At 41.9% G+C, this 25,271-nt stretch overlaps 1 protein-coding gene across 1 annotated transcript in view; it reads right to left on the reverse strand.

The window, feature by feature from the left end:
• Positions 1 to 25,271, reverse strand: part of GLIS3 (GLIS family zinc finger 3) — a 181,172-nt gene that overhangs the window by 31,088 nt on the left and 124,813 nt on the right. The window contains exons 4-5 of the mRNA XM_051642348.1: positions 22,929 to 23,090; positions 21,384 to 21,494 (exon numbers count right to left, since the gene is read on the reverse strand). Of these exons, the coding sequence (XP_051498308.1) occupies positions 21,384 to 21,494; positions 22,929 to 23,090 (273 nt within the window). The remainder of the gene's footprint in view (positions 1 to 21,383; positions 21,495 to 22,928; positions 23,091 to 25,271) is intronic.

Genomic DNA, 25,271 nt, shown 5'->3' on the forward strand with positions numbered 1-25,271 from the left:
GTCACTGTCAGTCATGATTTACAATTCATTTACTTCTGTAACAATCAACTGCTGTTTATCAGCTTTCAGAACAATGGATGGAAATTCTACTCCTGAACCTTTTAGATATTATTCAATAATTACCCAAGATTAAATTATAAAAGCTGAAGTAACAGAAAGGAGTAAGATTTTATATTCTTCAGTTTTCAGTTTAATTATACTCAAGTTCAAGAACAGAGACGTGCTGTTGATTTGATGCATGACATAATTCCAGATAAAATGTCTCCTTAAAATAAAAGATAATAAGTTTTATATTTCTCTAACAAATGTTATATCTGAGATCTGCACATATTTGTACAACCTGGCTAGTTTCTTCAGCATTATTCCAGCTCAACAGAAATCAGACAATGTTAAGAAAAAATAAGAAACCTGTTTTTATGAATACACTTAGAAGAGAAGTAGCTTAGCATTTCTCAAACTTAAGTTTGCTTTCAAGCAAAAAATAGGATCTCAGTAACTTCAACATCTTCCTATACATACTCAGATTAATTCAAATAATTCTTCAGGAAAGTCTGGACTCTTCCAGACATCCAAACATGACAATTAATGTCATCCAATCACAGCATTTTAAATCTTGCTTTCCTGAAAGCAGGCTTAATGGACTGTATGTATGCTGTGCACCTATGAGAGTATTTCCATACGTAAGGGTAATATTGATTATAGTTTATTTATTTTGAAGCAGGTTAGATTTGTGTCTGCAATGTGTAAAACAAGAAAAAAAAATACTGCTATGTTTCATTGAGATGAATTGCTTTACTCTAACAGCAATAGATTTATAAATGTGGTTTTGTTTTCATTATAAAGCTAAGGAAGTCTTTCTGTCAATCACAATCTGTGTAATGTTTACTAAGAGCTATTTGTCAAGTAGTGAATAAGCCAGTTGTCTTCCACTAATTTTCATTGTCCTTAAGTTAATTTGGCATTGGGAGGGGAAGCATGATCTGTAGCTATATATACAAATAGCTATATATTGCATTAGTTTTTCTGAAGAAGTAAGCTAAAATTAATTTTTGCTTGTACAATAAAATTATATCCTGTTAGCATCACGTGTGACCACTAGAAAACCACAAGTTCAATTTGAAGCCATGCTATGTGACAGTGTTTACTTATAGTACAGGTTTGCTTGCTAGATTTCTTTACTCTGACACATCAGCTCCAAGGTCCTGATCTTTCTTGCACAGTACTAAACCTTTCTGACAACAGACAAGAAAGGTTTACACTGAGTAAGTGTCCTAATGCTTGCCACTGGAGGCTACAGTTATCTCAAGGCAATGAAGCAATGCAGACAGGAGGGATTCCTCAATAGCCTTTCTTTCCAGTGAGTCACCTGGGCAGGATTTCTAAAGAGCTATAGTATTCATTTTTCCACTAATTGTCTATCATAGCTCTCAAATACATGTGCATGCTATTTTGATCTGCTCTTACATTCTGTTTCAATTAAGTGCTTGGCCAGGAAAACAGAATAAAAATTAAGTTAAAGCAGCCTATCTGCACAGTACAAATGTTAGGTTCTACACAAGATTCACTACGAACATTTGAGTTCAAATACAAGAAGGGCTTCCATCTTTGTGACCTATCATAAAGCAGGAAAACATTCAAAAAATATTTTTCAGCTTCTTGCATGAAAATCTAAAGGACCTGGAACCTGCACAATCAGCTAACTTTGGCAACTTTCAAGTCAAGAAGAAATTCTTATTTGGAAGCAGTACTACATGTGAACGCTGTTACATTAAGATGGATGACACTGAAATGAACTCTACCTTTATCACATATAGAAAAGAGAGTTTTCTCTGACTGGTATTATTCCAGTATGAGGAATAGTTTGGGTTATCTCCTCATTAAAGTTATATAGAACACCATTTTAAGGGGAAAAATTGCAGTTGGAACAGTTCTGAAAGGAAACTTTGAATAAAATATCAAACTAAGAATCTTACTTTAAAGAAGGGAAGTACAGTTTGAGTGAGATATAAATGGCCATGAAATAAACAAGACACTTGTTCCATCACAGTTCTGTTGAAAACTAATTATTATTTTGCTCTACCTATTTGGAAGCCATGTTTTTTAACAAAGAAGGCCCCTAAGGGTGCTCCTGGTTGTGACATCCACTGTCTTGGAGAAGTCTACATTTCACAAATTTTGCTTTTGTTTCTTTCTCACTCTAGTAATAGAACTGGAAAGCACCACATGCATGCACACATACATATTAACTCTCTCTCTCTGCCTTGCATCAGATTGTGTTGGATCTGAAAACATGCAATTACCTTATAAAAAATGCTACCTATGTTACACCCATAGACCCTCATATTTGATTGTCTTTTTCTCCCAGTTCTAAGAGGCCTGTAGCTGTTTTTTTCTTTTGTTGGGTTTTTTTGTTTGGTTTTTTTTTTTTTGCATGAAAAGCAATCTAAGAGCTGAGCTGTGCAATTCAAAAAGCAGGAAAAATACAGCATTTCATTATTTATTTATTTACTTATTTATTTGGAGATAGAGCTACTATATTTGCTTTCCCTTTATGAAAATACATCTGTTTGGCAAATTTTCACTTCAGGAGTGGAAAAATGTGGAAAATAAACAAGCACTCAACCACCTTGTGTTTCATTTACCACAAATATATTTTTCTCCCTGTCACAAGTTACCAAATACTGCCATGAAAATCTGCAAATAACATCAGCAATTGTTAGTATACAGAAACAAAATCTTGCAAATTTCACATTATTTTTAAAAAACTCTTCAGCTTCCTTTATGTAACACTGACCTTCAGTTTAAATATTTGATTTTGTGTTAAACTCCACTGGAACTTCAGTTCATGCAAGTACCAGTTTGTGTAAGGAAATACCTGCTCAAAATAATACCTTGATTAAAACTTAGGGCTAGAATTGAAAATACTCTGGCAGTTTTACTAGTAGGAGATCCAAATTATTAGACTTCAGGCATATGATTTTTACTCTTGCAAAGATTCCTTAGCACATCCCTGTATAGTTTCACCCACTACCTATGAGTTTCTGTTTAATGTTTCCTGTCTAGATGATGATGATGATGTGATGTCCTGGCTGGGCTGCCACTGCTAACTTTCAGAATTCCTACAGCCTCCCATTTATTATGGGGAATTTCTGTTCCATGCTGAGTTTTTTGTTGTTGTTAAGGCCCCAATTCAGCTTACAGTCTAGTGTCACAAACAACTGTGTCAGTAGATGGGGCAGAGCTCAGCAGCACGAGGAGGAAACAAGTGGGCAGATGAAGCCCTTCCTTATGCAGGATCTGCCAGTGAAGCCAGTATATCATCGCTGCAGGAAGAGTACTGAGGACTCCCAAATCAGTACCTGAAAATGCAGGCCAGCTGCCAATACCCATCTCCAGCAGTATGAAACCTACATGCCAACAATGGATGCAAAGGAGGTCCAAGCCTGGAACAGGGACACTCAGTGAGGACAGACATGAAGGGTGCTAGGGTTGCTTTCAGGATAGTTAACTGCAACCTCTTAGGCACCCTTTACAGAGCTTCAGTTTTGCTTGTTCAGATAGGGGTGATGTTTAAGTAGCATCATAGGCAGGACAGTACATTTAAAGCCCAGACTGAAGTGTGGCTGGGTAATGAGAATCACAGAATTACAGAATCATAGAATCATTTAGGTTAGAAAGACTCTTAAGATCAATCATCAAGTCCAACCACAAACCTAACACTGCCAAGTCCACCACTGAAACATGTCACTAAGCACCTCATCTAAACATCTTTGAAACACTTCCAGGGACGGTGATTCCACCACTTCTGTGAGCAGCCTGCTCTAGTGCTTGACAACGCTTTCTTTAAATAAATTTTAAAATAAATTTTTAAATAAATTTTCCCTAATATCCAACCTATTGGATGTATCCAAACCTCCCCTAGTGCAACTTGAGACGGTTTCCTCTCATCCTATCGCTTGTTTCTGGGGCGAAGAGGCCAAACCCCACCTTCCTACAATTTCCTTTCAGGCAGTTAAAAAGAGCAACAAGGTTTCCTCTCAGCCTCCATTTCTCCAAGTAAAACAATCCAGTTCCCTCAGACACTCCTCATAAGACCTGCTCTCCAGACCCTTCACCAGCTGGATTTAACTTCATTCAGAACAACTCTTTGGGCCCAGCCATCCAGCCATTTTTTTACCCAGTGAAGCATACAACCATCAATGCAACCCATTTCTCAAGGAAAATTCTGTGGGAAACTGTGTCAAAGGCTTTACTACATCACAGCCTTTACCCTCTAAGTGGGTCCCCTTGTCATAGGAGATCAGGTTAGTCAAGCAGGACTTGGCTTCCATAAACTCAGCCTGACTGGGCGTGATCATCTGGTTGTCCTGCATATACCACATGATGGCATTCAAGATGATCTGCTCCATAACCTTTCCTGGCACTGCGGTCAAAATGACAGGCCTGAAGTTCCCTGGCTCCTCCTTTCACCTGTTCTTGTAAATGGGGGTCACATTTGCTAACCTCCCTTCAACTGGAACATCCCTGGTTAGCCAGGACTGCTGGTAAACGATGGGAAGTGGCTTAAACCAGCTCCCTCAGTACCCTTGGGTGTATCTCATATGGCCCCATAGACTTGTGTATGTCTAAGTGGTGTAGCAGATCACTGACCATTTCCCCTTTACTATGGAGGCCTCATTCTGCTGCCCATGCCTGTTCTCCAGCTCAGGGAGCTGGTAATCCAAGAACAACTGGTCTTGCTAATGAAGACTGAGGTGAAGAAGCAGCATGTGCCTCAGCCTTTTCCTCATATTTTGTCACTGTTTCCTCCCATATCTAATAATGGATGGACATTCTCAGCCTTCCTTTTAGTGTGAATGTATTTATAGAAAAAAAAATAATAACTGTCTTTTACTGCAGTAGCCAAATGGAGTCCTAGTTGGGCTTTAACCCTTCTAATTTTCTCCCTGCATAATATTACAGCATCTTTATAGTCCTCCTGAGATGCTTGCCGCTCCTTCCAAAGGTCATAAACTCCTTTTTTCTTTTCTCCTGAGTTACAGAAAACCTTTCTTTTCAGCCAGGCTGGCCTTCTTCCCCACTGGCTTGTCTTTTGGCACATAGGGAAAGCCTGCTCCTGAACCTTTAAGAGTACGTTCTTGAAGAACGTCCAGTCATCCTGGACTGCTTTACCCTTCAGGACTGCCTCCTAAGGGATGCTGTCAACCAAGCCCCTGAAGAAACAAGGGCTCCTTCTCTCTAAAGCCCACCTTTGGGACAACATGACAACAAAGGAAATGAAGACACACTGTCATGGTTTGGGACAACACGACAACAAAGGAACAGCCCCATGGCCTCTCACTCATTTCCCCCCACACACACACTCTGGGATGAGGAGGACAAAGCTCATGGGTCGAGACAAAGGACAGGGAGGGTTCTTCACCAATTAAGGTCCCAGGCAAAACAGACTCAACTTCGGGAAAAAATAATAATTTAATTTCCCACCAATCACACACAGGACACAGACAGCACACAGAGCAGGGCTTGCATATGTTACCCCACCCCTCCCTTCTTCCTGGGCCCAAATCACTTTGTTCCTGGTTTCTCTCCCTCCTTCCCCCCAGCGGCACAGGGGGACAGGGGATGGGGTTTAGAGTCAGTTCACAGGCTGGTGGTTCCTGCTGCTCCTTCCTTCTCAGGAAGAAGGATTCCTTACAGTCCTGCCCTGCTTCCCCACGGGGTCCCTCCCACAGGAGAGAGTCCTCCATGAACCTCTGCTTCATGAGTCCTTCCCACGAGGTCCGGAGCTGCTCCAGCCTGGGCTTCCCACAGAGTCACAGCTGCTTTGGGAACAAACTCCCCTGGCACTGGGGTCTTCCAAAGCTGCGTAATCAGAGCCCACTGGCAGAAAATCCTCTGGCCACAAAATCCAAGTCCAGTGGCCAAGTTCATGCCTCCTGGCGCCTTCAGGGAATGTTCCACCACATTCCTCCACGAGTGCAGGGGGACAGCTGCCATCTCGCCATGGGTTGCAGGGAAACTTCTGCTTGGGAACCTTCTTCCCCTTCTTCCTCAACAACCACTAGTCCTCCTTCCCCAGCACAGCTCTTTTCCCCCACGTGCTTCTCTACTCAGGTGTTATGTTGATTCTTTGGTATGTTAATCACTGAGATGCATCTACTGTCCCTCTAATGGCTCCTTGGCTGGTTTTGGAGCAGGGGCAGCTTCTCAGCTTCTTACCAGAGCCACCCGTGTGGCCCTTCCCCAGCTACCAAAAAACCCACCAAACCAAACTGGAACACACACAAATGCAGAAAAGGATATGGTTTGCTACCAAAATTGAACCTGAGAAATACGGAATGCTATGGGCATGCATTGACAGCTGTTTACAGAGTTTTGAGACAATCTGGGGTTTTTTTGCCTTGTGTGTACATGTAACAAAGGTGATAGCACTTACTGCTTCTGGTGCACTTTTCAACGTGGCATGCTGCTGAAGCTCACAGGAGTGCAGCTCACGGCAGAAACCAAGTGCAGGGAGGAATCATGATGTGAAACAGTAAGTGTTAATATGCAAGAGAACGAACAAACCTGTTTCTAACAACTGCCGCAGCTGCCAGAGCACCACAAAGACCATAGTTGGGGTTTTGCTGTTTCCTTCTCCCTGGAGAGCAGAGCTCTACATGCACCTGGCAGTGCACACCCTCCACAGTGGAGCTTCCTTGGGAGGCTCACCCTGTGCATCCCACCACAGTGCACATTGCTGCCACTGCAACACTGATGGGGTGGTCAGTCACAGACTGTTCTCCATCACTTTCAGTCTGTTTTCCTGTTTGTCACTGATCACACTCAAAAGAACTGGTCATTCGTATTTTCAAAAGTTTCCCACAAATTATATTATTAAATTCCTTAAACACTGCCGCCCATTCCTAATCCCTTTTTGCCAACATCCCTTTCAGGAAAAATTGCTGCACGCCATGGTGCCTGATTTATATTTAATTTTGAAAACAGGAAGTAAAGGGATTAAAGTTGGGGATAAAAACACTCACTCTTTAATGCATTTTTTCGCATAATAGCTTTTCAGTTGCCATGGGCACCATTCACTGACCCTTAGCCCCTGAATGCACTTCTTTTTTCATTAGTGACATCTTTTAAACAGACTTCATAGAGAACAAATGAGGGAAAATAACCTCATGTTCAACTGCTCTCAAAGCAAGAAAACAGATTTGCTTCCCTTTCAATCCATTCTCTCCCTTTTGCAGTTTCAACAATGAAATATGAACTAAGAGTTTGAACATGGACAAGTGAAACCTGAAAGATGCAGAAGCAAATAGGGCTCATACAGTAGGATCTGACTGCTCCCCATGAGGCAGGTGTTCACAAACAGAGCAGTTTCCCCAGATTAATATAGACATGTACTGGACAATGTCACCTTAGTGCCTGAATAATGGGCTAAAATACCAATGATGTAATGTGCTAATTCTCCTTGGCTCTTTCTTTCCTCATCAAGTAAACATTCTGTGTTAGAAAAATCATAATGAAGATAATTTATGTCCTGTAAGAAAGGTACTATGCATTGTGTTTCTTGATTCACAAAAGAAGCCTAATCCAAATAGTGAAAAATGAAAGGAAACAAAAGGAAAAACTGTAAATAAATGTTAAATCTAATTAAATAAACCACAGATACCAGGTAAAGAAAATCATCAGACATTGTTTTCCATTCATGCCCTCCACTAAATCTAAACCCTGGTGTAAAATTTGTTTACTATAAAATCTTAAAACAAACTGGTTGTTTCATTGATTGCAAGGAAATAACACAATGTGCTTACAATAAAAAAGCCTGCTTCTACTTTAAAATAATGTAGCGAGTGAACAATCAAGAAGTGTGCAGTACTGTAAGAAGTAAGAGCTCTGTATTAGTTTGCTGAGGAAACAGTGTATTTGCTGACATGATCCACAAAATACGGAAGTAGACAATCTCTCAAAACTTTATCGAAAACTCCATATTAAACTGTAATGAAAACATTTCTGTATCTTATTTCCAGATAAATACTGTTCAGTAGTGGAATATCACATACTTTTTTTCCATCTCATGTAATTTTCTCATTGTAAAATGGACAAGTTTATATACATTATAGATAAAAGGGCTCCACAAGAAAAGGGATAAATTGTTAGAAAAGGGATATAAAATAACTGGGCTTCAGAGGAATAGAGTCATTGAGATCTGCCTCTAAACGGGGAGATTTTATATCCCTTTTTTCCTAATATGGGGGTTGCACAGAGGCTGAAGAGCAAAATCTTCAGGATCATTACTGTGCAAGCTGTGCAAGGTGGACTCTGTAAAGCCCCCTCAGTCCAGATGGGAATCCTGGTCAAGGTCAGCACAGGCCACTTACAGGATAATTCCAGGAATTGCTTTGGCCAGATGATCTATGTCCTTACTCGATTACTTCCAACATGCTTCACACATAGTGTACTGCTCTGCTCTACTAGCCTCTACTACAGCCTGAAGTAAGAGTGGATATGGCTGATCTGTAATACAGCCTGCTCCAGCTCAGCAGTGCAGTGTAACACTCTTTAGCATATTGCAATCAGGAAAAGAATTCTGAAAACATCCAGCTATTGCTAGCTGAAACAATAAAAGCAACATAGCAAAAATCCTGCACAAATAGCTGCAGGATTAGAGAGGCTCTGATTTCCTGTCATTTCTTCATCCTCAGCACAATAACACCTGAAAAGATCTCCTTCCAATCAGATATTACAGGAACAAATCTTTGAAGAGTTCATCTTAATTCAGAGAATGTTTTGACAATTCCTCAAAAGCCACTGTTCAGCCATCATTTTGCAATTGACCAATCTGTGTCAAAAAGGATGCTTATTAGGCAGAAATGGACCAATTTGGAAGTCTATGCACATACAAATCTCGTATCTCCTGAGCTCTCAGCACCCTCCTCATTCCTTAGTGATTTGGCAAATTTCCCATATAGACTACAATGCAAAAAAACCTTCACCAAGTGTAGACAACTTTCTGAAATGTCCTTTGGACTGCCTGTTACAGAGCTATACCTCTTTGACATTTGCTGTCTGGCCGAGACGGTACAAAAATTCTGTCCCAGAAAAAGCCAGGAAAATAGACACAAGCACAATTGCTATGTTAGACTATGAGTAAGTACAGATCAAATAAATAAATCATAGAATCATGGAATCATTAAGGTTGGAAGGCACCTTAAAGATTAACAAGTTCCAACCCCCCTGCCATGAGCAGAGAGCCCTACCACTAGACCAGGTTGCACAAAACCTTGTCCAACCTGGCCTTAAAAACCTCCAGGGATGGGACATCAACAACCTCCCTGGGCAACCCATTCCAGTTCCTCACCACCCTTATAGTAAAGAATTTCTTCCTATCTAACATAAATCTCCCCTCTCTCGGTTTAAAACCATCACCCTTTGTCCTATCACTATCTCCTCTACTGAGAAGCTCCTCTACTGAGAAGCTCCTCTCCAGCTTTCCTGTAGGCCCCTTCAAGTACTGGAGGGCCACTGTAAGGTCTCCCCAGAGCCTTCCCTTATCTAGGCTGAACAGCCCCAACTCTCTCAGCCTGTTTTCACAGCAGAGGTGCTCCAGGCCTGTAATCATCTTGGTGGCCCTTCTCTGGACCCTCTCTATCAGGTCTCTATCTTTCTTGTGCTGAGGGCACCAGAACTGGACACAGTGCTCCAGGTGGGCTCTGACCAGAGCAGAGCAGAGGGGCAGAATCCCCTCCCTGGCCCTGCTGGCCACACTTCTTCTGATGCAGCCCAGGATGTGTTTGGCTCTCTGGGCTCCAGCACACACTGGCGGCTCATGTCAAGCTTCTCTTCTACTACCAGCCCCAAGTCCTTCTCCTCAGGGCTGCTCTCCAGCCATTCTCCCCCCAGCCTGTATTTGTGCCTGGGGTTGTGCTGACCCAGGTGCAGGACCTTGCACTTGGCCTTGTTGAACTTCATGAGGTTGGCACTGGCCCACCTCTCCAGCCTGTCAGGGCCCCCCTGGATGGCATCCCTTCCCTCTTGGGTGTCAGCCACACCACACAGCTTGGTGTCAGCAGCAAACTTGCTGAGGATACACTCAATCCCACTGTCCATGTCTCCAACAAAGATGTTAAACAGCACTGGTCCCAGTACTGACCCCTGAGGGACACCACTCATTACCTGCCTCCACTTGGACACTGAGCCATTGACCACAACTCTCTGGGTGCAGCCATCCAGACAATTTCTTCTCCACCGAGTGGTCCATCTGTCAAATCCATGCCTTGTCAGTTTGGAGACCAGGATGTCATGTGGGACAGTGTCAAATGCCTTGCACAAATACAGGTAGATGACGTCAGTTGCTCTGCCACCATCCACCATCCCTGTAGCCTTGTTGTAGAAGGTCACCAAATTGGTCAGGCATGACTTGCCCTCAGTGAAGCCATGTTGGCTGTCACCAATCACCTCTTTATTTTCCATGTGCCTTAGCAGACTTTCCAGGAGAATCTGCTCCATGACCTTGCCTGGCACAGAGGTGAGACTGAGCAGCCTGTAGTTCCCTGGGTCTTCCTTTTTCCCCCATTTAAAAATAGGGGTTATGTTCCCTTTTTTCCAGTCAGCGGGAACCTCACCAGACCACCATGACCTCTCAAATATGATGGACAGAGGCTTAGCCATGTCATCAGCCAGTACCTGAGGACCATTGGGTGGATCCCATCAGGTCCCATAGATTTATGCACCTTTAGGTTCTTTAGATGGTCATGAACCTGCTGTACACCTATGGTGGGGGGTAATTCCCTCTTCCAGTTCCTGCTTTTACCTGCTGTGGCCTTTGTGTTGAGGTTGGAGCACCTGCCAGAGAAGACTGAAGCAAAGAAGTTATTGAGGACCTCAGCCTTCTCAATATCCTGTGTTGCTCCGTAGCCTACTTTCTTACCTTGGTTGTCCTTTTCTCCCCAGCATACCTATAGAAGCTTCTCTTATTGTTCTTAACATCCCTGGTGACATTTAATTCTAGCAGGGATTTGGCTCTCCTCACCTCATTGCTAGCTGCTTGGACAACCTCTTTGTAATCCTCCCAGGATAGCTGCCCTAGCTTCCACACCCTGTATGCTTCCTTCTGAAGGCTGAGCTTTTCTAGGAGCTGCTTGCTCATCCACGCCATAAGGAGGTGAAGTGTGTGGTGTTAAGTGTAAACACCACACACTTCAGCTGATCTACGCTATTCTGCATAGTACTGAAAACTCCAGTAGCCACCCAGGAATATCACTCACTATACTACACATCTGCTGAGGTGTTAAGCTATCTGGACAGCTGAATCCATGCATGGTCAAATGGTCCTCAAGACCTATTTGAATGACCTAAGAAGAAACAGGTTTCCAGGAAGCAGGCAGTTTTCAGAGGCAACTATCAGGTAAGCTTTCAGTATCCCAAAGTTTGTCTGTATACTGTATCAGATCCATAACAAATTTACACAATAAGATCACAGACATGGTCTGGGCACTGCTAAAAATGCCAAAAAACAAACAACAATCAGCTGAAAAATTATATTACTTGGTATAATTGTCTTTCAGTTCAAGGCCCAGACTAAGACTTTTACATTCACTTTAACTGGTCCTCTTAATCTTAACTGCTCCCATTATCTTTTCCTTTTTTCCATAAAGATGGAGCTAACCAGTTGCATCCTTATCTATTACACTTTCCTTTAATTAAATTGAAAGTGTTTTTTTTTTCCTTTGGCAGGACATACTGCTTTAAAGAACTGTTACATATGAGAACAGTTTTTCACTCATATAATTACAGATAAAATAATATCTAAAAGCACAGCCATTTCATTGTTCAGATGATAAGATAATGTTACTGAACTGATTTGTTCTTGCCAAACAGCTGTCTGAAATTAAAGCAAACTTTTGTCCTTTTAAAAAAATTATCTCTACTCTGTTTGAAAATGCTATTTTTAAAAAGAGAAAACCTTTTAAAAAGGCATTAGGCTTTGCAGATGTTCATTACAAAATCTACATGAAGCCAGTGGAAGGTCCACTTCATTCACAGTGGGACTTGCACCATAATACTTGAACGGGGATTAAACATTTCCTTTAGATTTAGATTCAGAAATACAGATTGCTTAATCATGACTCCTGAAGAAATAGCCAATTGTTTTTCATGGTATACTTATATGAAAAAGATAATATTTGATTACTTTTACAAGGCTGAGTGCTAGCTCGGACAACAAATAGATTTTGATTAAGATAATAATGGTAGATTCACCTTCTATATTGGTTTCAAATCACAGGGTATGTAATAGTGCACTCTGGATTTTGTTAATTATATCTTGCATAATTTCATTTTCAGTAACTTCAATAAAAAGTTAAGAGTTATGGATTCCTATTTCAAGTAGACTATCACCAGTTTACAGATGAAAGAAATCCACTGTTTACTGAAAACACAAAGAATAACCAACTGAAAATAAGCACATTTGTGTCAAATAGTGCCCTATTTTTTTATTAGTCAGAGACTGCAAAAGATGACTCAAGGAACAAAACTACTCAGCCCTGTCAAAGATACTAAAGCAAAGCCCTCCACTGTAGCTTTCCTTATCAAAGCTGTCTTACGAGTAAGAACTACAGGATCTAACAGGCATAGTGATTCACCCTGATTACATGTAGCCAATATTTCTACCACTAACAGCTGCACTTAATATTATAGGTGGACAATTTTCAGCCAGTCCATACTCAGAACAAAGAGTAGCAATGCAAAAATGGTTTTGAGATTTCATGGAGTTAGAAAATAGTGTTAGTGTTTTTTTCAGAATAAATAATATGAAGATTATCTGAAGCAAGTACCTGCCTCACTCATAATTCTATTTTCCTTACCTTTTCTTCTGATTCTCTGCATTTCCACAAAGCAAGCCAAGAAACTATACTGTTTTCACTGGGTATTTGAAAGAAAAAATGAAATAGCTATTTCAGTCTGTAAATTTTGACTTCCCCCCCTTCCTTTCCATTAAAAAATCCTGCAGGTTTACCATTGATTCTGGGAAACCCTTAGTTTAGGCTGTTATAGTCCATCTTAATAGGAAACCTGGTAGTTCAGGAAGTGACTCAGCTAAATACTGCATTTCTCTCCTTTTTAGTTACTGGTCTACCTTGAAAATGCATGGAAGATTTAAAAAGCTGAACAGTTTTTAGGTAATTATTGATGTTAGGTGAAAAGGTAAACGGTTCATGAGAACCTAAATTAATATAAGGTCCAGCCTAGATAAGATTAGCAAACACACAGTATGTCAAATGTTTAGGTGGGATTTGCCTATATGCATAAATATGCTTTCTAAATTGAGAATTTAGTTGAACTCTGAATATGCAAAAAATTAGTGAAAAAAACAGGGTGAAAGATGAGAGAATGCAAGAGTATCTGGGGCAGAACAAAGTCTTGTGACTGGCCTTACCACAGCATACACAGCTCAGTTGCCTACAGATGTCCAGTTTCAATTTTATATCATAAAGACCCAAAGCTACACTGGTGGAAGACAGAATAAGAAAGGAAACAGAAAGAGCAAATTATTCTAAAAATGGAATGAGAAAGGACAAAAAGGAGAACACTTAAGTTAAGGCTAGGAAGACTGAGGGATATTTTAAAGTATCAATTTACAATCACAGAATCATAGAATGTTTTGGGTTGGAAGGGACCTTAAAGATCATCTAGTTCCAACCCCCCTGCCATGGGCAGGGACACCTCCCAGCAGACCAGGCTGCTCAAATTCCCATCCAACCTGACTTTGAACACTGTCAGGGAGGGGGCATCCACAGCTCCTCTGGGCAACCTGTTCCAGTGTCATAACACCAGCCTCAAAGGAAATAATTTCTTCCTAAGATCTAATCTAAATAACGGAATCATAGATGTCAAAAGTCTTGCTGAAGTCAAGGTAAATGACACTTGCTACTCTCCCCTCATCCAGCCAACCAATTATGTTATCATAGATGGTTAGCAGATTAGTCAAGCACGAGTTACCCTTGGTAAATCCATGTTGACCACTCCCAATAACTTCCTGTTCTTCAACATGCTTAGAGATGATGTCCAGAACAAGTTGCTCCATCACCTTCCCAGAGACTGAGGTGAGACCCACTGGTCTGTAGTTCCCTGGATCCTCCTTCTTGCCCTTTTTGAAGACTGAAGTGATACTGGCGTTCATGGCATCTCTCCTGTTCTCCATGGTCTTTCAAAGACAATGGAGAGTGTCCCAGCAATAACATCCGCCAGCTCTCTCAGCACTCATGGGTGCATCCCATCAGGGCCCATGGACTCATTCTTTAATATTAGGGTGATGGATCACTGCAAAAGTCTGCCTAGAGAGGTCAGGGGGACACCCCTGAAGACTTTCAATGTCAGGCTTGATGGGGCTCTGAGCAATCTGTTCTAGTTGGAGATGTCCTTGCTTATTGTAGGGGGTTGTACTAGATGATCATTAGAGGTCCCTTCCAACCCAAGATTCTATGACTTATGAATGTCCAGGTCGTCCAAGTGGTCTCTAACCTGGCTCTCATCTACTGAGGGAATGTCTTGTCTCTCCAGACCCTTCTCCTTGCTTCCAGGGTCTAGGATTCATCACAGATGGCTGTAGCAGTGAAGACCCAAGCAAAGGAGGTAACTCCACCCTCTCTGTGTCTTTCACCACTAGGGTGTCCTTCTCATTCACCAGTGGGCCTACATTTTCCCTTGGCTTCCTTCTTCTACTGATATACTAAAAAAACCTTGTCTTGTTCTCTTTAACTGTAGTGGCCAAGCTGAATTCTGCTTCAGCTTTGGCCCTTCTAATTTTCCCCCTGCATAGCTTCATGACATCTTGGTATTCTTCACAGGTTGCCAATCCCCTTTTCCAAAGGCTGTAAACTTTCCTTTTGTTCCTGAGGTTCAGCCAAAGGCCTCTATTTAGCCAGGCTGGTCTTCCCCATCGGCTCATCTTTTGGGACTTGGGGATGGCCTTCTCCTCTGCCTTCAGAAGTTCCTCCTTGAAGTATGACCGGCCTTCCTGGGCTCCTTTGCCCTTCAGGACTGTCTCCCAAGCAACACTCTCAACCATGTCCAGAAACAGGCCAAACCCTGCCCTTTGGAAGTCCAAAGTGGCAGTTCTGCTGGCCCCCCTTGCTTCTCCAAGAATTGAAAACTTTTATCACTTCATGATCACTCTACTCAAGATGACCTCCAACCTTTACATCCCCCACAAGACCTTCACTGTTAACAAGAAGCAGGTCTAGCAGGGCACTTTCCTTAGTTGGCTCCCTCACCAGCTGTGTCAGAAAGTTGTCTTTCACACACTCCAGGAACCTCCAGGACTGTTCCCTCTCTGCTGCATTTCATTTCCAGCACACATCTGGGAAGCTGAAGCCTCTTCCAGTTTGAAACCATTTCCCCCCATCTTTTCATTTCATCTTTCATTTCATCTTTTCAGCGACCATGAGATGGTGGAGTTCAGGATCCTGTGTGGGAGGAACAGAATTTCCAGCAGGACCAGAACCCTGGACTTCTACAGAGCAAACTTCGGCCTCCTCAACCAATTGTTAAGGGAAGTCCCATGGGACAGAGTGCTAGAAGGTAAAGGGGCTCAAGATAGCTGGACAATATTCAAGGACCACTTCTTGCAAGCACAGCATAAGTGTGTCCCAATGGGTAGAAAATCTAGTAAGGGAGCTAGGAGACCAGCGTGGTTAAAAAAGGAACTGCTGGGGAAACTCAAGTGGAAGAGGAAAATCTATAGATCATGGAAGGAGGGACTGGTCACTTGGGAGGAATATAGGAATGTTGTCAGGGAATGTAGGGAGGCAACTAGGAAAGCTAAGGCCTCCTTGGAACTTAACCTTGCAAGTCGGGTTAAGGACAGTAGAAAGGGCTTTTTCAAATACATAGCCAACAAAACTAATACCAGAGGCAATATAGGCCCAGTGCTGAATGAGGTGGGTGCCCTGGTGACAGAGGATATGAAGAAGGCAGAGGTGCTGAATGCCTTCTTTGCCTCTGTCTTTACTTCTGCAGGCTTTTCCCATGAGCCCCAGATTCATATAACCCCAGAAGTAGTCAAGATAGGTGAGGACATAGTAGATGAGGATTGGGTTAGGGATCAGTTGCATAATCTGGACATCCATAAATCGATGGGTCCGGATGAAATGCATCCAAGGGTGCTGAGGGAGCTGGCGGAGGTCATTGCTAGTCCACTCTCCATCATCTTCGGTAAGTCATGGGTAACTGGAGAGGTGCCTGAGGACTGGAGGATAGCAAATGTCACTCCAGTCTACAAGAAGGGCAAGAAGGAGGACCCGGGTAACTATAGACCGGTCAGCCTCACCTCCATCCCTGGAAAGGTAATGGAACAACTTGTCCTTGGCACTATCTCTAGGCATATCAAGGAGATGGGGGTCATCAAGAGCAGTCAACATGGTTTTACCAAGGGTAAGTCATGTTTGACTAACCTCATAGCCTTCTATGAGGAAATTACTAGGTGGATAGATGATGGTAGAGCGGTAGATGTGGTCTATCTTGATTTCAGTAAAGCATTTGACACCGTCTCCCACAGCATCCTTGTAGATAAGTTGATCAAGTATGGGTTTGATGATCAGGCAGTGAGGTGGATCAAGAACTGGTTGAAAGGAAGAAGTCAGAGAGTTGTAGTCAATGGGGCAGAATCTAGTTGGAGGCCTGTGACTAGTGGAGTCCCTCAGGGGTCGGTACTGGGACCAGTGTTGTTCAATATCTTCATCAACGACCTGGATGAGGGCACAGAATGTACCCTCAGCAAGTTTGCTGATGACACCAAGCTGGGAGGAGTGGCTGACACACCAGAAGGCTGTGCTGCCATTCAGAGAGACTTAGACAGGCTGGAGACTTGGGCGGGGAAAAACCTGATGAAGTTTAACAAGAGCAAGTGTAGAGTTTTGCATTTGGGGAAGAAAAACGCCATGCACCAGTACAGGTTGGGGGCTGAGCTGCTGGAGAGCAGTGTAGGTGAAAGGGACCTGGGGGTCATGGTAGACAGGAGGATGACCATGAGTCAGCAGTGTGCCCTTGTGGCTAAGAAGGCCAATGGCATCCTGGGGTGTATTAGAAAGGGTGTGGTTAGTAGGTCAAGAGAGGTTCTCCTCCCCCTCTATTCTGCATTGGTGAGGCCACATCTGGAATATTGTGTCCAGTTCTGGGCCCCTCAGTTCAAGAAGGACAGGGAAGTGCTTGAAAGAGTCCAGCGCAGAGCCACAAGGATGATTAAGGGAGTGGAACATCTCCCTTATGAGGAAAGGCTGAGGGAGCTGGGTCTCTTTAGTTTGGAGAAAAGGAGACTGAGGGGGGACCTCATCAATGTTTACAAATATGTAAAGGGTGAGTGTCAAGACGATGGAGTTAAGCTTTTTTCAGTGAAGACCAGTGATAGGACAAGGAGTAATGGATACAATTTGGAGCATAGGAGGTTTAAGATGAATATCAGGAAAAATTTTTTTACTGTGAGAGTGACAGAGCACTGGAACAGGCTGCCCAGAAAGGTTGTGGAGTCTCCTTCGCTGGAGACATTCAAAACCCGCCTGGACGCCTTCCTGTGTGATGTACTCTAGGTGACCCTGCTCTGGCAGGGGGGTTGGACTAGATGATCTTTCGAGGTCCCTTCCAACCCCTATGATTCTATGATTCTATGATTCTATGATTCTATGATTCATTACACGCCCTTTTGAAAAGTCCCTCCCCAGCTTTCCTGTAGCCCCTTCAGATACTAGAAGGTTGTTGTAAGGTCTCGCTGGAGCCTTCTTTTCTCCAGGCCAAACAACCCCAACTCTGTCAGCCTTTCTTCATAGGAGAGGTGCACCAGCCCTCTGGTCATCTTTGTTGTCATCCTCTGGACTCACTCCAGGAGCTCCATCTCCTTCTTGTGTTGAGGACTCCAGAACTGGATGTAGTATTCCAGGTGGGGTCTCACCAGAGCAGAGTAGAGGGGCAGAATCACCTCCCTTCACCTGCTGGCCACACTACTTTTGATGCAGCCCAGGACCAGTTGGCTTTCTGGGCTGCGAGAGCTCCTCCTCAGGGCTGCTCTCAACCCATTCTCTGCTCAGCCTTGATTTATGCTTTGGTTTGCCCTGACCCATGTGCCAGACCTTGCACTTGGGTCTGTTGAACTTCATGCAGTTGTCCAATGGTGGCTGACATTTCAGGTGAAAGAGTGAGAAACTGCAAGTAAGCAGTACAGAATAACCATATTTTCCCCTAATTTATGGGGCTTGATTCTGAATTCTATCCTGAAGCACCAATATCCCTTGAAATTCTTATGTTTATTTTTAACCCTGTCTCATTACCAACAAAAATATGCAGTTCCCTTTGAATCTCACACGGCTTAGCTTCCATTATATGCTGTGGTAATAAAAATCACATGGTAACTGTTCAACTTATAAAAAAATATTTTGAGATTGTTGGCCTTTCAAAGTTTAAAGGAGAAGAGGACAATGAAGAGGACAGGTTTTAATGCTCACTGTAGTCCAGGGGCATGATGTGCATTAGCATTCTTCAGTATCACTTAATGCTCTCATTTTGGGTGCTGTCTGGTTTTCTATAAGTGACTTCCCTGCTTCCCCAAGGGAAGATGAATCCAGGCACGGTCACCAATTTTTACTTTTTAAAATAAGATAGGAAGCACTGCTTTTTATCCCACCAAAATATTTTTAAACTACAGACTAGATATTATAATGCATAGAGATTATACTTAAAATGTTTAGCTAGGCATTTTTAGCATCTGTGCCCAAGTGTTTGCATGGTATCTGTGTACATGTTTGCTCTTATGTTCATGAGGAATTTTACAAATTACACAAAGAGGATAAAAGCAGATATGGGGTCTTTTTACTCTTCTGCTTTCCTTTGAAAAATAAATGAATGTTTGTTGTACTGTCCAGCAAACTGCTTGCATTAAATGGATTTGTGCTGTGATCTTCTTGGTCTATTTTATTTCAGCTCATCATCTGGAGAGACTCCTAGTTAAATGTATTTGGTGGATGGCCAGAGGCTGGGTGTTGGGAGGAGAAGGGGAACAGTGGCTGCCTTAAAATAATTGCAGACAAGTATTATTGTTTTACAGGGTAAGCAAAATAAAAACATGTATCAACAAAAGTTGCTTAAAATAATTCAGAGATGGAAATTTACCTATATGACATTGCATCATTTGGCCCCATCTTAGAGGGCCAAGAAAAGGGTCAAAACTTTGAAAACAGATCTACAAAATGTCAGCTGAAGACTCAATGCAGAGTTTAGCACAGAAAGCAGCTGATTCTGCTGTTATGAATATAATACCTCCTGATATTTTAAGTCTATGCGACAGACACATTTGCAGGTATAATCTTGGACAGCCAACTACTTAAGACACCACAATGATGTCACTTAGTGTGTAAGGGGAGGTTAAAAGGAGGATTAAAGCAGTCGGGTACAAAACATTAAAAGAATCCATCACTAACACGGTGTGACAGCAAAGGGGTTTCATTCTTCTTAACAGAATAGATCCCTAGGGCTGGAACTATTACTCCATTCTGCCTTTATCACCTTGGAATTTTTATGGTTATGTTTGATTAATTCACATTTTTGTAAAGACTTTTTGACATTAAGCCAATTTTCACTTTTAATTAATGCCATAAATAACATTATTCAGCATTAAAAGATTGATTCTTAATTTTTATTATTGCCAGGAAATACTTCAAATACCAAACCCTGACGTTAGGTAGCAATCATAAATTCTCAAAGGTTCAGTAACTATGCTTGTACCATGTAAACATTATAAATTGCTAATTTTATCCATGCTTTAAGTATTTGGCTTAATAAATGCCACAATTTTTCTTTCATTTTTGTGGAGATTTGGCTTATTTCTCCTTCCATGTATCAATGCATCTCAGGTGATGAGAAAAATAAATCCTTATCACACAGGGATGAAAAATTAAATTTTAAGTCTAGAACATGCCCATAAAGAGTCTGCTGAGGAGTAAGTAGGGCCAGGTTTAAACTGTTTGTCATGAAGTTGGAAAGGAAAATGAGCAAGACAAAATAGTGAATGAAACACAGGAAGGAAAATCCTACATAGTATTGCAATCTGAAAAAGTGAGAGTGAGGAGATAACATAGTATTTCACTTTCAGTTAGAGTCATGTTAAGTGCAGTTTAATACCTGTATTCAGGTTCATTATGCTAATTTTAGTAGAGACATCACACACAATTTTCGCAGAATGCAATGTCTTGATCAGCATTTAAATTTACATGCTTCTAAAAGGAAGTGTCTGGGTGACTGAGTTGCCCTCCTGAGACAGGCAAAAAAGGGCTCTCAGACCTCCTTCAGCAGTCCTGCCTGCTGGGACAGGAGCAGGGGAGCCAAAGCACTGCTTATTAAGGTGAAAATGAATGCTCATTTACTTTGCCTCTGATCCAGAAATGGGCACTCGTACGTTTAAAGGGAATTCCTCAGGAACACTACAGGCCAGTTCCTCAGAGGCTGATATGCAGGTGTCTGCTGCCGTGTCCTACTTCAAAAAACCACTGAATAAAAACTTACCCTTTGAATTTATGTTCTGCAGATTTCAAGACTGCCACTTGGTGCTTCCAAGGCTGTACAAAGCAAATTTTTTTTTTTTATACCTTCTACAAACGGCTGTGCATTTGATTATAACATGTCTAAACTATTAACTTGTTTTACATGGGACTGACATCTCCAAGGTTCATCTACACTTACATCAGTTTATGCATGTTCCCCTTTTATCAGGATCAGTTTCCTTTAAAATGAAAGCTTAGATTTTTATCTTCACTGACCTAAACAGTCTAAGGGAACAGTACCAGTGATTAACAGACGTATGATGCAAAAAGCTCAGAAAAAGAAATCATTCTCTTATGTCACAACTCCGCTCTTCAAAGATGTGCTTATACATACAAACAGCTGCTGATCCATGGACTTGACATCCACAGGGAACTGGTGTATCTTGGTGCTTGGCACTGTCTGGCATATGGAAATATAATTCAGAACTTAATCTTTCATACTGTGCATCTGCTCTCAAAATCTAACCGTCCATCTGAGTCTGGCCATGTAAACTAGACTTCGTATCACTATGTATTTACCACATGGCAGAACTTTAAAAACAAAAAATTCTGTTTTCAAAATTCTTTTTTATTGCTTCATTATGTATGTTTAGTGATTAATCATCACAACAGAAAATAAAAGCATTAAAACAGGTAGAGTCATTAAACCAAAGATGAGATTATAATATATATACGAACTGTATCTTTTCTTTTCCATTAATGGTTTTTCTAATCAACAGTCTGAAATCAGCACAGTTATGCACAGAGGCATTGAAACATCCAGGATTAGCACACTGACTTCTCCAGTCATCATGGTAGAAAATTTACCTTTTTCCTGACTTGTTGGTCTTTGGAAGAATGGGCTTTCACATGCTTTCTCAGGGAACTTGGATCTGTGTATCGTTTAGTACATCCTGGAATCTGACATGCATAAGGTTTCTAAGTCAAAAAGAAAAAGGATAAAGCAGCTGTTACATCACAGATTATTTTAACTTAAAATAATCCCTTTTGAGCCTTGGGATGCTGCAAACCACATTAATAGACAAAACTGAATGTATATGTTATTGTAAGCAGGATGCTTGCTAATTTATTTGAAAGGGAAAGGAGGAAAGCAAGGCTTCCAAGGAAAACAAACCAAAGGAAAGCTTTAATGATGGCACCTTTCGTTGTTACCTTTAAAAAGAAAAATCAGTACAGTATTTTTTTTATTAGTATTGCAAGTTATACTCACAATTTTTCCACCCTCAGAGAAATCTTTGACTTAATCAGAAATTACATTCTTTAGTGAATCAGGTAAAGAAACTGCAGTAAATGCCCAGATGGAGTGTTTAGGATTATAGAACAATCTGCTTCAGAAAAAGAGAACAAGAAGTGTTAGTTTACTACATTACAAAGAGAGCAAGCAAAAAGCAAAGCAAGAATTGTACACTGAAGTTTAAAAAATATTACACACAAAAAAATATATTTTATTGTGAAGTACAAGACAAACTCCTTCAGCTCACATTTTCTAATAACGTCATTTTAGAAAGATACCAGTCCTGTAATGCGTTTATTGTTTTCTTAAGAGAAAGCCGAATAATTCTAACCAACCAAATAAATATAAATGTCCATAAATATCTCCCTCTGCCTGTTCTGACCTGTCTATCTTCCCTGAAGACTTGTTGGGTCCACAGTACAGAGTATTAAATGAACATTAGTTCCAACTGTTTGCTGAAATAAGCTATTTTGCAATTTAACCATTCACGTTCCACAAAGCATTTCCAAAAACACCTTATACAAATTACTAACTTACAGAATTGGTAATTTAAGTTTTGTGACAGACATTTATTTCAAATGGCAATGTTCTCTCTTTCTGGACTTCTGCCCTTTGGAAACTGCTTGTCTGACAAAACATGATCTTCCATTATGAAAGAAAAGTATTTAAACAGATCTCATCTGTGACTCAAATTCACAAGCAACAATTTGTTGGCATGAAAACTTTTAGATTTACAAAATTATTCTTCCTCTCCTGACTTTCTGGTACATGGCCCAGCCTGATCTTTAGCTGAGTTTTTGTCAGAGAATAGCACTTACCAGAAATAGCCAGAAAGCAGGTGGCTTTTGTGTCTTTCCACAGTGACTTCAGGCTCCCTAAAGATCACCTAAGTTACTGCCTTCGCCCACAGCAAAGCCCATGGATCTGTGGCATTTTTATCAACTAGTCTGGGTCATCTTCAACCATGCTTACATTACTGGGCCACATCTGCAACAGCTTAAACAGACTCATCAGACACTTCTCCCACCTGTCTCTAAGGTTATGGGCTAGCTGCTGCCACGAAATTGGGGGAAAAGTTTAATGTAGAGGGGATTGCAGTGGGACTTCTGCTTCCTTACAGTGTCCAAGTGTGTCCTCTGGTGCTTGGCACGGTCGCTGGAGTTGCTGAATGCTTTCTGGCAGCCAGGGTGCTGACACAGGTATGGTTTTTCCCCTGTATGGCTCCTTAAGTGAATCTTGAGATTTTCTAGTCTGGAAAAGGCTTTCTTGCAACCCTCAAACTAGAAAAGAGAAATAAATTATTTGAAAGGAAAGTACACACAGAAATCTGTAACAGCAAACACCATGCAGGAGGGTCAAAGGTCTTGCAAGGACCTCCAGCCTCCTGTAGCTGGATGCCTCTCGAGAGCTGAGGAAACCATCACTTCTCAGTGAGGGTTTTGCTGCAGGATTTGACCCATTTAGAACATGAAAATGTTTATCCTCCCTGTACACAGCTGAAGTAGGAACTACATCCTACTCCCATAGTACAGATGGGACACTGAGACCCAAAGAGAGCAGCCAGCTCTGAGTGCAGCACCTCTCAGCCTACCTGGGAAACACAGCCCCAGCTGATGCCCTCAATAGCACACAGAAAGCAAAATGGTCACTGTGGGGTTCCCAAGTCCTGTGCTAACTATCCTCATCTCAGCTCCGGGCTTGTTTGGATATTAGCAACTGAGCCCAGCACAAGCATCTCTCAGTAGCAATGCAAGCTACAGAGCAAGAACAAAATCATGCAGGGAAGCGTCAGTCTGCTCTGCTTTGCTGATGGTGATATAAAAAGTAAAATTATTTTTTAAATATTTCTCTATCTTTCTCCCATGACTAAATGAGTATGAGATACTAAAAACAATGGGAGTCCATTTGCCTAGTCTGTTGCTATATATGGGGAAATATTTGAGATATTAACATGAACAAATTTAATTACATGTTCCCAGTTTGGTCTTTCCCTAACGCTACAAGGAGAGGTGTGTTTTTCTTTTCTAAATTTGACTTTGCAAAATATCAGCTTTCCTAAAAGCATAACATTGCAGCAGCTGCCTTTCTGTGTATCCAGAGCTAGCCAGGGTGCACACAAAGTCTCAGGAACAAGCCTAAATACTTCAGTGACAGAATACATTTTGTTCTTCAATAGATCAGAAGACAAGTCTCAGGCAAGAAGCAGAAGAAACTGCGAGGCCATCAAAACACTCAGATATAGGGAAATAATCAACATCTCTATCTTCCATGCCTTGTCTTCTTTAAGCACAACAGATGCTGTTTCTGGTTCAAGGACACATAATGCCACCACAGTGTGGGACTGGGCCTTCCCCACTACATCCACACAGCAAGAACACCAGCAGTTTCATGGATGTACATTTCAGATCAGACCTAGGTGTTCCTTTGCCAGCTAACCCATGGTTAACCCACAGTAATCCATGAGTGATTACACACAATCACGTAGATGCATACTCTATAAAAATCTTCACACAATCTGGTTTGGTTTTCCATTGATAATTTCTGTGGTCTCCTTCTGACTACTTTATCTTGTAAATATAAGATGTGTGTCTCCATTTTGGCTTGCATGGCTTTGCATTTGGCTGTTTTACAGTACACCTTTCTAATGTAATAATTCAGCAAATTCAATCAGATCACCTGTAACAGTGTGATATATTTGTGGCTCTAACTAGTCCCTGTTAAATGCACAAAATGTACCTACTTAGCACCATTGTTTTGAGAAGAAGTGAAGCAAGTGAAGCAGTCTTTATCTAATATGTGCCCTACTGTAAGGGTTATGCCCCTTACCACAAAAATAAAATAAAATTAAAATATTTTTTTTAAAAAAGTCTCCCATAAAACTATTTCAACATGTAAGGATGATTAAATGGACACCACTCCTTCACGGTGCCTCTGGCACCTGGAACCGTCAAGACCCAAGACACTGGCTCCTTGCTGAAGGGTCTATCCCCCTTCCTGGGGCTGGTCTGTCCTGTCCCGGGACTCAAGATCGGCGGGGCCAGGGCTGGCGTGCAGATGGGATAATGCATTGGGCACCTGAAACTCACCCTCACCTAAGAGAAGTCACCGGACAGCACGAGGGGAGCTTCTGCCCCTGAGAAAGAGAGACCGGAATTTGCTGGTAGCCGAGGGCCACACTACTCTTCTGCGGCCTGTCAGATCTTCGTGGGATTTCACAGGTGGAATAAAGGCTGAAATCTAACTGCTCCTTGAAGCACCGAGAGCTCAGCATCCTGCCTGCAGCCGGGACCAGTGCCCGGAGGGAGCCGAGGATGGAGCTGAGGAGCGGCCGAGCCCAAGGAGCCATCCCGCGCCGCTGCCCTCCAGCCCAGAGCTGCCACCTCCAACGCCAAAGAACCCCATCCACAGATCCTCCCTGCTTTTCTCTCTCTCTATAGAGTTCACCCCTCATACTCCCACGC

Source organism: Apus apus, chromosome Z, assembly GCF_020740795.1.
Source record: "Apus apus isolate bApuApu2 chromosome Z, bApuApu2.pri.cur, whole genome shotgun sequence".
Lineage (NCBI taxonomy): Eukaryota > Metazoa > Chordata > Aves > Apodiformes > Apodidae > Apus > Apus apus.